Raw genomic sequence first — 15,675 nt, forward strand, 5'->3', positions numbered from 1 at the left:
TGAAAACTCATGTTCCCCCTCAGTGTTCTCGTCTTTAGACTAAACAAACCCATTTTTTTCAATCTTTCCTCATAAGTCATGTTTTCTAGACCTTCAATCATTTTTGTGCTGTCCTATTGACTTTCTCTAGTTTGTTCACATCTTTCCTGCAATGTGGCTCCCAAAACTGGACACAATACTCCAGTTGAGGCCTTATCAGCACAGAGCAGAGTGGAAGAATTACTTCTGTCTTGCTTACCACACTCTTGCTAATGCATCCCAGAATGAGGTTTGCTTTTTTGTGCAACAGTGTTACACTGTTGACTCATATGTAGCTTGTAATCCATATAAGTCCCAGATCCCTTTCTGTACTGCAAATCCACAGATATTTACTTTATATCCCCATCTATGGATGTAGATATCCGCAAACCATTTTTGTGGATCACAGCTCAGATGCAGATACAAATTTTGTATTCACACAGGGCTCTGCAACACACTCACCGGAATGAAGTGGCTGTTACCCAGGCTTCAGCTCGGCTCTCTGAATCAAGCAGCAGCAGCTTGCTGGGCATTCTGGGAGTTGTAGTCCGCAGCTTGTTCAGATAGTGAAGGTAAATTGCAACTCCCAGAAGGGAGTGTGACTCTGTGCTCCTATGCAGTGAGCCAAATGCAGCATGTTTTAGAACCACCGCAGCTGCATAGGAGCGTCCGAGCCCCCACATTGGGGGGGCGGTGCTGCACACGAGGACCCAGGATGTAGCCTCCACCCAGAGAGGGGAAGGAAGTATGACGGGGGCAGAGCGGGTTATGGGAGGTCTCTGGGGAGAAGTGGGAGGCAGTTGGGGGTTTGGCACAGCCCTGCGTCACTGGTGTGAGGTGACCTGTGGAGGTGTTAGCCGAGCCCTGCAAATCCATTGATATCTGCAGATATCAGAGGACAATTTATGCAGATCAGATGTGGATAAAAAGTTTTGTATCTGCAGAATGCTCTACTTGCAACCCTTCCCTTGCTTGGTATCGTCTTGCTTGGTATCGTCTGCAAAATTTATAAGTGTACTCTCTATACTGGGGTAGTCAATAGGCAGACCATGGGACAAATCTGGACTGCTAGACACTTTTGAACAGCCCCCGAAATCTTTTTATTTATTTATCTATCTATCATCATTGTTATTTTTACTTTCTTCTTCTCTGGAGTCTGGACCTTGAGTATACATTGACCGAAAAATTGGGACCTTGACAAAAAAGAATTTCCTATGCTCTAACATTCTACTCAAAGGTTTGTCTGCAGATGTCTGCATGTTCAACCAATGTTGGGGCCTAGTGAGCAAGTGTAAGGAATTCCAAGTGGCATATTTGCAAATTTCATCTGATGGTGCTTCCCATGTCCAGACTAAGAGGTGGCCACATCTCTAGTGTAGTGGCTTTAAGTCTTCCTGGAGAGAAGTTTGGCAGCCTCATAAGTCTTAGATATCCAACACAATTCATATGGCCAGGGTGCATCCTGCCACCTTGAGCTCTTTCCCTGAACTGTGGAAGAGAATGAAAAAAGGAATCTCTTCTGCTCAATGTTTCTAATCCAAGAGCACCTCAAAGGCCCTGTGAGATGACAGGTGTTACAGGAAGGAAAAAACTTGAACAAGACTGGAGTAGAAGCTTGGATGGGGGGGAGGGTAGGATAGAATATCATGGTTAGGAAAGGAGTAGGATGTCAGGATTTTTGATAAAAACTAGTACAGAAGCCAAGGATCATGTTATTATGGGAAAGTCAACAACACAAGACTATAGGACCACTCACACACTACTCTCTTTGCCAAAGAGATAGCTACTCAAGCCACCTCAGGGAGAGGAACAGATGGTGTGTTAAAAAAGAGACTCATACTAGGTACATCTAAACTGCAGCTGGGAGCTAGCCTTGTTTGTGCTAGCGGGGCTTGAGCAATCATGCTAAAAATCGCAGCAGGGACTGAGAGACTTTGGGTGGAGCTTTGGCTCTCAAGCCTAGGAGTTAGGAGGGGTGAAAGCCTGAGCCATAAGTGCCACACTGATATTTTTAGTGTCATAGCTTGAGCCCCACTGGCGTGAGTCTGACTACCTGTTCTGGAAGACTCGCTCCCACTGAGATTTATACAAGCCATGTTCCGACTCCCTTTGAAGACAACTGTGGAACTCAGGGCAGAGGAAGTGGCTTTAGATAACGTGACACTGCGGAGAGGATCCCACGTTGTCTCACCCCTCTACTAGGCAACCAAGGGCTCTAGTGCAGAGATTAGGCTTTTGATGAAAGCCAGCTGCTGGAAGTTTAAGAAAGCAGATTCTGGTGTAGCTGAAAGAATCTCTATGCCCTATGTAAGGGGAACAATCCACACTCTAAAACAAAAGTATTTCTCTTTCAAGCGGTTAGCATGGTCAAGACCACCTTACTGGAGATTCCAGACTCCTTCAGGAGCACCCTGCCACAAACCATGTTAAAGGACTTTGGCCTGGTCTACACAGATTTTGTACAGGTATAACTACATTGGTATGGGGTGTGATTTTGTAATGAAACAGTTAGCAGTACAACCCCTAGTATGGATGCAGATGCCTTATACGGGTTTTGCTTAACCCCCTTTCTGTACTTCTGTGAGAGTTAAAGTGGTACAACTTGTGTGTTTAGACAAGGGCACCTGGGTCAGGAGGACATTACTTGAACCCTCTGTCCTGACCCACTGGGGAGCATAGCTTGCTTACCAAGGCCCCTCGGTTATTCTAGGACAACTAGGATTAAAAGTAGATGCCTCAACTACTTTTTGTGGGCAGTGGAGGCTAGTTTTGTCTTCCAGAGACCACCTCAACAGCTGTTTATCCCTCTGGGTCAGATTCTCTTCCCCTTTAGGGAAGCTAGGCAACTAGTCGTCTGTCTCAGCCACAGAAACAGTTACGCTGCTGTAACACACCACTTAGGTTGTGGAGGTTTCCTCTCAAAGATTAAGTAGAGACTTTCATCATTCTTTTGATTATGTCTTGTAAATACAGCACTCCTTTTATACAGCATGCTCATCAATAGGGCTCTGTGTCGGTCACGGAAGTCACAGATTCCGTGACTTCTGCAGCAGCCAGTGTGGCTGATCCCAGGGCTGCCCAAGGAGCTGGCCCCGGCCCGTGGCCCCCAGCTGGCCGTCTGGAGCCGCCGCTGGCCATGGCCCCCGGTTGTGCCTCCCCCAGCAGCGCGCCCCGGATTTGCCCGCCCCCCCCCCCCTTAAGATTTATACTAAAAATACCTGTGATTAAGTCATGGACAGGTCACGGGCCGTGAATTTTTGTTTATTGCCTGTGACCTGTCCATGGCTTTTACTAAAAATACCCATGACTAAATCATAGCATCACTCATCAATACACATTATTAGTAACCAGATTCAACTAATTTCAGTTCACCAAAACTAAAGCTTTTAGTATTTCTTTAGTCATGAAATATTTGTTTTCCCTACAATATTCAACAAGCCTCAGGGAGGGCTTCCCTCCTTTTGTTCCAAAAGGTACAGAAGATAATTCAATATTAAAATGGAGCAAACGCATGCAAGACAATTCAATACCTCAAGCCCAGATCCAAGGTTTGGTGAATCCAGTGGTCTTTTTTTCCTTGGCCCAATCGCTGCCAAAGCTGTGAGATTGGCTTCTCTTTGTTGCATCTGTGCCAGCTCCAACTGTTGCATCTAATTTAAAAAACAAAAGCATATGATATATGGTATACTGAAGGGCCAGTTCTGTTCATTCAGCTTCAGTCATCTGATCTTGTCTTTTACGTAGATTATAAAATCTGCATCATACAAGAGACTATGGCTTTTCAGAACTTACGATTCCGGTAGTTAGGCCCACCGCCACATTAGTCATTTTAGGAGCCCAGCAAATGCTAACCCCACCACATATGCCATGGCATTGTCCTTAGGTTCATGTGTTTTGGGAAGACAGCACCTAGGATCAACAATACTACCACAGATATCTCTGTTGATCTTCAACTTTAGTGAATTTTGCTATTTATTGATTAGTGAGACAGGAAAAGTTTTGGCTCAGAACCAGTTTAAATGGCGAAAAATTAAAATTTTGAGAGTTGAAGGTTCTCGATATTGAGAACTGGTCACACTGTACTCCGTTTCACAGGTTGTTTCCATTTAGGGTGACCAGATGTCCTGCTTTTATAGGGACAGTCCCGATATTCAGGGTTTTTTTTGTTTTGTTTTTTGTTTTCCTCCCCTTCATATAAGCGCCTAATACCCCACACCCTCTGTCCTGATTTTTTACACTTGCTATCTGGTCATCCTATTTCCATTTGAACAAGTGAGAAATTCTGAAACATGATCTGTATTTGACTATATTCATCTTGACGTCAATTATCTGAAGCTTAATTTTGTGAACCAAGGCCTTGTGCCCTGACTACTCTGAATGTCATGGGGACAGAATACTTGGATCACAGGAATTTTCAGGCGACTGAGGTTTAATAGCATGCAGGTAGCACTTCAATTCTCTATTAGTTAACTTTTTTAAAAATGTCTGGGGTTTTTTAGAATTTGTATTTGAGTGTCTAACACTCCAGATACTTATTTTCAGTTGTTCATTAAGAAAAGAATTCCTTCAAAATAAGTCAAGACTTAGAGAACTGATTCCATGATTAGCTGGTTGGATTAGTTTAGTCAAAATGAGGACTAACAAGGTTTTTAAATACACTGTCATGCTACCACTAAAAATCACCAGCAGTTTCTAAAAATAAAACAAAGTTTCATACAGCAGGGCAACTACAGCTGCTTTCCAAGTATGTTGAAATATTCTTATGTTGTCTATAGGATGGTGGAATGACTCAAGAAAACAGAGGGGGAGTCCGCAAGTATCCCCCACACCCTCGGCGAAGGAATACCGTTTATAGCAAAAAGACAAAGCAGAAAGGAAATTATTCTCTATCTCAGTGTTCAAAACGTTCCCTGAATGTGAAGCCCATGCATTTGATGTTCTAGTCATGCACCAGCTACAGTTTTTTATATTAAAATGGTAACACTTTCTTTCAAAGCATAAGAAATTTTCAGCCGAAGTTGAATTCCTCACAGAATTTTTGACGGCTCAGTTCAACCACAGCATGCAAGGAAAGCAGCTACACTTTTTCCTCATCTCACAAAATTTCACTGAAACTTTTTGCAGTCTGCTCACGTTTTGCTGTCTAACTACCAAAAGAGCATTTATTGCGCTTGCAGCACAGTTGAACACTTTCGCTTTCTCCCACTTCTTTAACTTTAATATCTTGTTAAAAAGAAGGAGGCTCCTTAAAATGGGAGCTTAGTATGCCAGCAAAAACTCTGACATCTGAATTGGCAGCAAAATTCTGCTCTCTTATTGGTCATTTAGTCCTACTTGAAAAGGTATAAAGTGATCTGCAACGAAATAAAAAGGAAATACTACTCACCCTGTGCAGTAACTGTAGTTCCAGCTGTGCTCCCTTATGGGTATGCCATTTCAAGGGCTCACGAGGTGCACATGATTAGAGATTTCTAGCTAGCAGTACCTGTTTGATCTGCGCCTGCACCTTATGCCTCCTCATGGCAGACAGTGAGGCGATATTGGGGTGCACGGACAAACTGCCCTCAGTTCCTTCTCTACTCAGTCATTCCCTGAGGAACATCTGAAGCAGAAAGGAAGAAGGGTGGGTAGTGGAGCACCCATAGGAACACACATCTTACAGAACTACAGATGCTGCACAGGGTAAGTAACATTTCCTTCATCTTTGAATAGTGTCCCTTTGGGGTGCTCCACTTCAGATGACTTCCAAGCAGTATCCCAAGGAGAAGGGAGCTTCGGATCAGGGTCCAGAATTGAAGACAATACTGCAGAGCCAAGATGCCACAGCAGATCTGATGGAATGACGCAGGGCATAATGCTTTGAAAACATATGGACTGAAGTGGCGCTATGTATCTCCGATATGGGAACATCCTTCAAAAATGCCCTAGATGTTGCCTGCAATCTGGCTGAATGCGCTTTCACATCTGGGGAGGTGGCAAGGGAAAAGGAGGGCTGAGCACCCACAGACTCCTAACAGGTAGAGAGACTTTCAAAAGGATATCAGGTGTCTTTGAGCAGAAATAGGAGCCCATTTGATCTATCTGCGAAAGATATGAAGTGTAGGCGATTTCCTAAACCACTTAGTCCTATCCAGATAGAAGGGCTTTGACCTAACACCCAGGTTACGGAAATAGGATTCCAACTGAGAACTATTAGGTTGTGGAAAAACATACTGGTAGATACCTTGGATTTTCATCTTGCTCCTCTAAAAACATGCCGGACATGATGTCCGATATGACCCTGATCGTTCTGTCCTGATGGAGGGCAGCGTTCCTAATGGCCCTGTGCTCCAAAAAGTTGATTTGGAGATAGCTTTCATGGACTGTCCATCTGCCCTGAACCAGGGGGTGTCAAAGTGGGCTCCCTACCCTAACAGGGTTGGGGTGGGTTGGCAGAAAAGGATGCCTGCAGAGACATGGAGTTGCTCCTTCCACCAGTTTAGGGAGTTATTCACATGCAAGAGGACCATCACCTATCCAAGGTGGTCTGGTCAGAGAATAGGCAGTTCTCAACCAACCTTGGAAGCAGTGGAAGCGTAGCCTTACATGATGGGTCACAAAGGTGCACACTATCATCTGGCCAAGGAGTTGAAGACAGTTGCTTATTGAGGTCCAAAGGCTGCCCTGAATTGTTCCTACCATTCTTGACAGGATCACAAATCTGTCTAAAGGGAGATATGCTCTGGCTGTCACAGAGTCCAAGTATGCCCCTATAAAACGTTATCCTTTGCACCAATACTAACATGGATTTCTTTGATTTCAGCTGTAGGCCCAACTCTTGGAACACACCAACGGCCTTCTGAGTGGGTGATAACCCTGCCTCAAAAGAGCACCCTTGGAGCAGCCAGAGGTCAAGGTACAGGAAGACATGAATCACTTCCTGTCAAAAGTAAGTCACCATCTACTGCTAGAACCTTCAAAAACACCTTTGGAGCTGAAGACAGGCTGAAGGGAAGCACTTGATACTGGAAGTAATCTTGGCCTATAGTGAATCACAGGTATTTCCTGTACAATAGGTGTATAGTTATATGGAAGTAGGTATTGTGTAGGTCAAGGGATGAAATCCAATCCCCTTCCTGTGGCAAAGGAATTATAGTTGCTAGAGTCACCATCCTAAACTTTTGACGTTTCACCAACTTGTTCAGCAGTCTTAGATTTAAGATCAGTCTCCAATCTTCATCCTCCTTTGGTACTAGGAAAAGTAGAACCACTTCCCTACTAGGAAGGGACAGATTGTATTACTCCTAGCTGGAGAAGAGAGTCCCCCTCTTGCCTTAGTAGATGCTCATGAGGCACAGGGCAGGGGAGTGGTTTATGAGATGCTTGGGTGGCCATGGAGGGTGGCTGGGCCACCTTCTTCCTCTGAAACCTGTCTCTTTCGGGGGGAGGAGGGAGGGAGGGAGAGGTTCTCCATGGATCTGCAATACCCCAAGAACTGAACAGGGTGTGACCTCTGGGCAGTCTCTGACCTACTGAAACATTTCATGTACATGCCTATGGAACATAGGGCAGTCCTGTAGTCCTTCAGCATATGCAGGGAGTCATTCATGGTCCCAGACAAAAGCTTATGACCGTCAAAGGGGAATCCGCTATAGGATTCTGAACCTCTCAGAAACTCCGAAAGTTGGAGCCAAAACACTCTGCACATAGCTACCACTGTGGAGATCCATCTGGCAGCAATGTCCACAGCATCTACGGATGCTTGAAGAGCTGTTCAGGCCAATAGCTGAGCCTCCACAACAGTGGACCAGAATTGCTTCCTGCAGTCATGTGGCAGCTCTTCAATAAAGGCCATGAGCTTGTTATAATTAGTCAAGTTGTATTTGGCCATGATTGCCTGACAGTTCACAATCCAGAACTGCATGGTCACAGACAATAGGACTTTTCAAAAAGACCCAGTTGCTTTTGGTGTTTGTCATCGGGGTAGGTCTCAAAATGTGGCTTACACCATTCGTTCACTGCATCCACCACTAGGGAGTTAGGTGGAGACGAGAAAATAAGTAGTCAGAATCCTTAGAAGGCATGTACTAGTAATTATCCACCCTTTTGCAAGTTGGTGGTCACTGGCAGAAGACAGGCTACTGGGCTAGATGGAGCTTTAGTCTGACCCAGTATTGCCATTCTTACGTTCTTAGTGGCCAGTATCTGCCATATCATCTTAGCCGGATCCAGAAGAGCCTCATTAATAGATGGCAACACCTTCCAGAGGGATGCTAACTACAAAACATCCAGGAGTTTGTGCTGCTGATCTTTGACCTTCTCCAGAGGGATCTGCAGAGCATCAGCTACTCTTCTAATGAGGCCCTGGAACAGCATGAAGTTGTTGGCAATGGAAAGTGGGGGAGGCATAACAGCCTCATCCAGCAACTACGATGAAATTGTGGTCTCATGGGTGACTTCCTCATCTGCCCTAGCCTCCTGCTCCTCAAATGCCTCCTCCTGTCATGCAAGGGAAGAGAGAAACCCTGGCCTCCTGGAGGGACAGTACCAGTAGTCTGTTGAATTGTTGCCAACAGGCAGCCCATGTGTCTCAATATGGGCATTGTGTGTGTGTGTGTATGGGGCGGGGGGGGGGGCGGGAACAAGGTTGGTTCCACCATCCTTGGTGAGCTGCAAAGTCCTCCCTGAACGAGGGTGGGTTCCTGAAGGGGTATGTAGGAGAACATCCCCCCCCACAAGACACTCAGGGAGACCAATTGGAAGTCCTCTTCTTCCTCTACATCTTCCCATAAGGAGGCAGTCATTGAGGATGGATGAGAGTTGTGTTCCATGGAGTGGCCACTCAGAGACCAAGGTCTCTGCACTGAGACATGCTTGGTACCTGGACAGCAATGGAGTTCATCCAACACCGAGAGGTCCCTCGAGTATCAGAACTCCTGCAGTAACAGAAAGGACCCCAGTAGTTTCACCATAGCTGAGATTGCCATGGCTGGAGACAACTGTACCCATGATGATAAGCATACTTCAGGTGTTATATATGTCAGACACTGAGGACAGTTCACATATGCACCCCTGTATAGACTCAGTGTCTGCCATGAGGAAGCAGAGGGTGCTTGCTCAGGGCACGGGCACTGCTAGCTAGAAATCACCATCAAGGGCTTGAGAGGTGCATAAGCACTGGAAGTGGAGCATGCATAGAGAGACACTACTCAAAGAAGAAATTAGGCTTATGGTTCTTTATGTACAAAGGCAGAAAGCTGTGTTTAAAATGCAATCCCTGGTTGGTTGGAGTTTTTGTTTGTTTTTTTAAAAACATTAAAAAACTTAAATCTTGTTTACCCTAAAAGCCTTTGGCAGCTTATCACTTTCATTTTGAAAAAAGTGATGTGTCACAAATTCAGTGTTCCTGCCCCAGCACTTAAGGCGGAAGATCAATATGCTTAGACCCCTTTTCCCCAGCAAAACACAGACTTGACATTCCTAATGTTACTAAGGTTACAGTTTAAAACCCCAAGTCATTCACACAATGTACGAAGAGACTAATCCAAATTTTAAAAAGATTTTTTGCAGCTCACCTTATCTGCTCAGAGAAGTTAAACAATGTTTCTACAGCATTAGCTACCATTATCACACTTACATATTTTTTATTTCTATTTTCTTGTTAAATGTAATAGTTTGTTCTTCAGAACTTGCATTTTGCATGCTTTGTTTCCATTTTTTAGTAGTGTAGACTAACATTTTCAAGTGTTTAAGGAAGTGGGTAGCCTATGTTACCAGCAAAGTTTTTCAATTTCTTAAGTTACCTACAGCTGCCTTATATAAAAACTTAATATTTGTGATGTGTGTTTTGGAAAGAACATAATTTTTAAAAATAAAGAGGTAGATGTAGAAAATATTTTCTGAAGTCAAGAATAACTTACTCTAAGCTGGAGAGGAAAAAAACAATTTAGATCAAAGTAACTAAATTGGACCTTCACTTAGAAGTTCAGCCAAACCTCAAGGTTTAAAAAAATTCAATAATTTTCATTTTTATTTGAAGTTTAACCACTTCCTGGATTCATTAGAAGCAATTAAAAGCCAAGGTTCTTTGACAGTCAGCTCTTGGATTTTCAAGCCCAAGTTTCTAGACCTAGGGTGTTCCAAAAACATCCAAATTTGTGGGCAATAATCTGAGCTGAATTTCACAGAATTGTATATCCCTTGTTTTAACCACATCCCTATCAATACATTTTTGTACCAGTGTTTTTCATACCGAGGTGCCACACTGTACTTCACAAACTCCAAGAGCATGGTTTTTAGTTTTATGGCTGTTACAATACAGCAAAAAGACAGGTAAGTGCAGATAGACCAGTATATAGTTGCTTTCATCAACAGATAGCCAGTTAAAAGCAATGGACCTTATTTCCAAAGATGGTGCCTAAAGTCAGGGAGTCCAAGATGCTGATCCTAATTGAGATTTGTGTGGGTGCACCTCTGCACAGCTCATTGCAGGATCAAAGCCTTAGTTTATAGTTCGGCCCTCCAATAAGTGGCCAGATTTTCAAAGGTGTTTCTGTTTTAAAGTCAAATAATAGTGGACATAAGCTGATGATCACAAGACAAGCAGGAACTGAGTCTCACAGCAACAGAAAAATGTATTGACCCTTCTCACAGATTTAAGATTATTAAATTTGGACAAAATAAGTGGGCTGCCAACTTTTACCTTGATAGGCAGCCATGGTAATGATAAAACAAGAGCCAGTGACACAAAGTATGACTGAAACTGATACTGATTTAACCGAGAGCCAGTCAAAGGTGATGTGATCACCCAACTGGCTACTGGTGAAAACAGAGGCTGCTGAATTCTGTACAGTGCATTAACTCTTTAATGGAATTTACTCCATGGAGTTGAGAAGAGACATTTATCAATTATCCCAAGAGACAGATACACCTTTTGCCAGCTTGGCTGATAGTCACACCTCCCTACACCAGCTAATCTCCCTTCACTCTGGCTGGAGGGATTGGGAATTCCCTGAGAGGGAGGGCAGGTGCTGCTATTATTGCCCCGCCACTGTTGGGAAAGCAGGTTCAGTAGGAGAAGGTGAATTTCTTTAACATGGTGAATTGATGCATCCTTGGCTACCCAACCTCTCCCAGCACCACTTTCTAAAGCCAATTGTTGCGGGGCCCACCCATATATGAAAAGGGGAGCTGAGATGCTTTCTGCCACTTCATCCATCTACACTCGGTCCACAACACATCTTCCACCATGGGACCAACAAAACCAGGCCAGGATTTGAAGAACAAGTCTCATTCTGGCTATTTTCTGGAAGTGACAAAGTTGTGTTCTAGTACAAAGAAACACCAATTGTGAAATACAATGCCAATGTGAACTTCCAGTATAAACACCCATAATCCTTGTAAGGGACTGAAGGAAATATTAATGAAGAGCACCATGCTAGCAGCCCAGCTCAACATACTGGTGAGTCAATTAAAAAGATCTGATTGAAATGTATTTAGTTTTTATAAATGTACAATACTTGTGACAGCAGTGAAAGCAGAATGGGAACAGCAGGTCTCATGAGACATTAGGCAGGAAGATGGTATCGAGACATGCCAGTGAACAATCGCTAGTTTATTATTCCTGTGATACAGTGGTCAGGAACAATGTCAGAAAAACATCTGAGTTTGATTTTTCTTTTCAAACAGATATTTTTGTAGTATATCCTTGAGTTATCAGAAAAGTGAAGGAAGGGGAGAAATGGAACAGGGTTTACAGTGCAGCATAAAGCAGAGTAAGAACTCCTCTTGGGTAGTGAAGACTCAGAAGTAGTATATGTGGAAGCTACAGAAGGAGCTGGTGCTTGGCTGAAGGATTTCTTAGACTACCAGACTTTCACAAGGAATGGTTAGAAGTCAACAGCTCTGAATGAGGAAGAGGCAGTGTCTCAACTAACCCACTCCTCCCAAATCCACTTCTTAAGAGATGCCCTCTAATCTCATTCTCCACTACCTTCCCTGTCCTCCTGCCTCTTCTAAATACATCCCAGACCCCTCTCAAAATACAGACATCATGCCATGCTAATCTTTTGAAGTGTCTTTAAATCTTTTAAAAGGCAGGAAGTTGCATTTAGTATTTCAAATATTTTCCAAGGACCCTCTATTTTTCTATCAATAGAACCTCTTCCTATCCCATTTAAATTAAAATGAGGGCTTGTGCCCTTACTCAGTGCCACACCCTGAACACTTATACATTGTTTTCTAGGCTATGGAGGATATGAACTCCTTTCAAATTATCTCTTCATCTTGTTGTATCCCATTACCAGGAAATGGATAATGCACCACCACAATAATGTCCACGACAGCCACCAAAACTAGCAAGCTCCCTCTCCTATCCTGACCTACGCTTCAGCCACTGACATAGAAGATGCTGCTGCCATTATGCCACTCCACGAAGAATGAGGATTTTGTAAATGCTACTCAAAATTTATGTCTCAAAACAGCATAAAGGGAGCAGCCTTTGGACCAGAAGCAAACCACAGCGTTCATGCACATTTTCCTCCCTTGGAGCTTTACTTTCACTCTAAGAATTACAGTACAAAGATTTCTAAAATCCTGTACACAAAGATCAAATTGCTGTGAAAGCATCTCACAAGTTGCAAAATAGTCTTTGTTGCTGCTGGCCTTTTTAATAATAAAACTGGGTTTTAAAGTCTGGTCTTGCAGCAGTCAGGAACTTCTAGGGTGACAATAACCATTTTAGTTAATCTGACCTGCAGCACAAATAAAAAAAGGTACTTTTTTTAGTCCTTCCTTATAGTGAAATGGCATTTGCAGTATAGCTGTAATCACATAAAATGAAAGCTTTTAAAATTGACCTCTCTCTTCTCCACTCAGTTTCTCTACCAATAAAAATATTACCTTTCCAGCTCATGGAAATTATTTTTCTCACTCTTGTGAAGTCTTATTCTCCACATTTCAGTAAAATATGCAAAACCTCTATCCAATATTAAACTGACTACATTTCTATTGACAATACCTTTTAAAAATAAAGTTTAACGTATGAAAAGACCAGCAATATTTCAGCTATGAGACTCCAGACCGGTGAAAAAGCAATTTAGGTTGCTAAGCAAAGCATTCCCAAGATTGAGATCTTTGGTCACAGTGGTGATTAGAGCAGGTTGCTTACCAGTGGTCTCCCATCAGTCCTAGATCTGCTAGCCACAGTTAGATGCCTGACCAAGGAGACAATTTTTTCTCTTTGTTATTACCTAACAGGTTGGTTTGTTGGTTTTGGTAATTACAGAAAGCAAAAAGGAAATATATTACTCATCTCATAAGCAAAAAAGCAGGGCCATTGGTTTCCAGAGGCAGATACCATCATTGTCCCATTGGGCAGGATAACCAGAGTAGTATGAAGTCATTTCCTTAAACCTGACAAAAGGAAATGGCTCTTCATGAAGCTTCCAGCCTGCACCCACTAAACAGAACTCAGTAACTGCTTCAAGTCACACTGCCTTCCAAGCAACATATCCAGGGTCTTATGAGCATGAGTTTAATTGTTTAATAATTCAGACAAGATGGTCTGAGGTGAACAGTTGCCTTTGAAGTACTTCATAATGGGACTAATCAGAGCCCTATTTCACACTGGGTGAACGTGGATAGTTATGTGCTAAGGAAAAACAGTTTGTTGTAGTGTTCATGAAAATCTATCTGGGAAACTGGAAGGGAAAGAAACTCCGTGTACTGTTAGTGGACTGTACTTTTAACTAACTCACAGATTGGTGTGTCATGTCTCCAGTATTTGATTTATTTTATTGAACTAGGTCATGTTGCCTCAACTGTATAAGAAAAGGAGCTATTTAACTCAATATTTATTGTGTTTACAATTACTTTGGTAGGAAGAGAACTTGCATTTTGATAATACACACAGGTGTGACGTTATCTTGGGAAAGTGACAGGGGAAGAGGAAGACCATGTGTTTTGAGGATCCAGAGAGCAATTTTACTTTTCTCAGGAGCCCGGTTTTTCCTATGCTATCCAACATTTAGGACAGTTTTGCAGAAGAGGCAAAGTATATAAGAGGAGCAGGTGGGAAGAGCATAGGGTAGACCAGGGGTTCTCAACCTTTCTCTTTCTGAGGGCCCCCCAACCAACATGCTATAAAACGTCACAGCCCACCTGTGCCACAACTGGTTTTCTGCATATAAATGACAGGGCTGGCGTTAAGGGGTACGAAGCATGGCAATTGCCTGGTGCCCCATGACACAGATGCCCCCACAAAACTACGTTGGTCAGGCTTTATGTGGTGGGGCTCTGGCTTTCTGCTCTGGGCCCAGCGAGTCTAATGCTGGCCCTGCTTGACGACCCTCTGAAACCTGCTCGTGGCCCCCCAGGGGCCCCAGATCCCTGGTTGAGAACCACTGGGGTAGACAGCAGGGTAGCAAATAGGCTTCGGTTATGGGAAGAAAAGAGGCAGCACTTTGGCAGATGGCAGGTATCCTAGCAGAAAGGTCAATCCAAATGCTCAACTCTGCATGAGTACAGCATGACAAAGTACATACAGAAAATGTGACACCCACATACCATGAAAAATACCCTTATACACAACTATGGAAGAAGAAATAGAAATGGAAAAATCAAGTGCTAAGGAACACTATGGCCACGTCTACACTACCCACCGTATCGGCAGGTAGTGATTGATCTATCGGGGATCGATTTATCTCATCTAGTGTAGACCAGATAAATCGATCCATGATCGGTCTGCTGTCGACTCCAGAACTCCACCAGGGTGAGAGGCGGAAGCGGAGTCGACGAGGGAGCGGCGGCCGTCGATCCTGCGCCGCGAGGACGCGAAGTAACTGATTCTAAGTCGATCTAAGATACGTCGACTTCAGCTACGCTATTCTCGTAGCTGAAGTTGCATATCTTAGATCGATCCCCCCCATAGTGTAGACCACGCCTATGATGTGGACTGAATAGAAGGAGCAATGTAAAGAAATTAAATCTTTGAGACTAGGTAGTAAGGAGTATGCAACTGTTTGGATGCAAACAGAACAGTATGGAAAGGAAGCTATACAAGGAACAACTCTGGGCTTGGTTTGGAGTGATTTAAGAAAAATGACTGGAAATGTACAGGTGTGGGATCGACCAAGAGTGGCCCTTACATAGATGGGTTTAGTAATTAGCAAAAGAGGGATAACTTCAGCACACCAAGTTTAGAAGAACATGGGGAAAATATAAGCTATATCAAACGATTTAAAGCATCAGAGGGAAACTGGCAGCAAAGGAAACTGGGGAGGGCTGAAAGACAAGTTAATGTATGCCCAAGGGTTATGCATGCTATTCAGCAATAAAAATACGTTCAGAGTAATAAAAGCAGTAACGTGGATGAACAAAAATACGTAGAAGGCTTGAGGAAAAAGGAGATGGCAGACAAAGGCATATGAAAGAGACAGAACAAGGTGGAGAGGACTGTTTCAGTTTACAGAATAAAGAGAAATTATAACAAAACAGGTAATCACAAAAGAGTTTACTTAAAAGATCATTTAGTTTTTCTACTCATTTAAAAAGGATTCAGTTCTCCTTTTAAGTCTTTTCCATCGCTGTACATTGGCTGTACATCTTGAAATTCTAAATTTTAACTGTCATTTTTTTTTAACCTGTACTGTTTATTCTAGATACTGAAATTACTTGCAT

At 43.2% G+C, this 15,675-nt stretch overlaps 1 protein-coding gene across 1 annotated transcript in view; it reads right to left on the minus strand.

Moving 5' to 3' along the window:
- The window catches only part of TAF4B (TATA-box binding protein associated factor 4b), a 120,878-nt gene that overhangs the window by 25,015 nt on the left and 80,188 nt on the right, over positions 1-15,675 (minus strand). The window contains exon 14 of the mRNA XM_077809043.1: positions 3,549-3,668. Within this exon, the coding sequence (XP_077665169.1) occupies positions 3,549-3,668 (120 nt within the window). The remainder of the gene's footprint in view (positions 1-3,548; positions 3,669-15,675) is intronic.

Source organism: Eretmochelys imbricata, chromosome 2 (genome assembly GCF_965152235.1).
Source record: "Eretmochelys imbricata isolate rEreImb1 chromosome 2, rEreImb1.hap1, whole genome shotgun sequence".
In the NCBI taxonomy this organism is placed as follows: domain Eukaryota; kingdom Metazoa; phylum Chordata; order Testudines; family Cheloniidae; genus Eretmochelys; species Eretmochelys imbricata.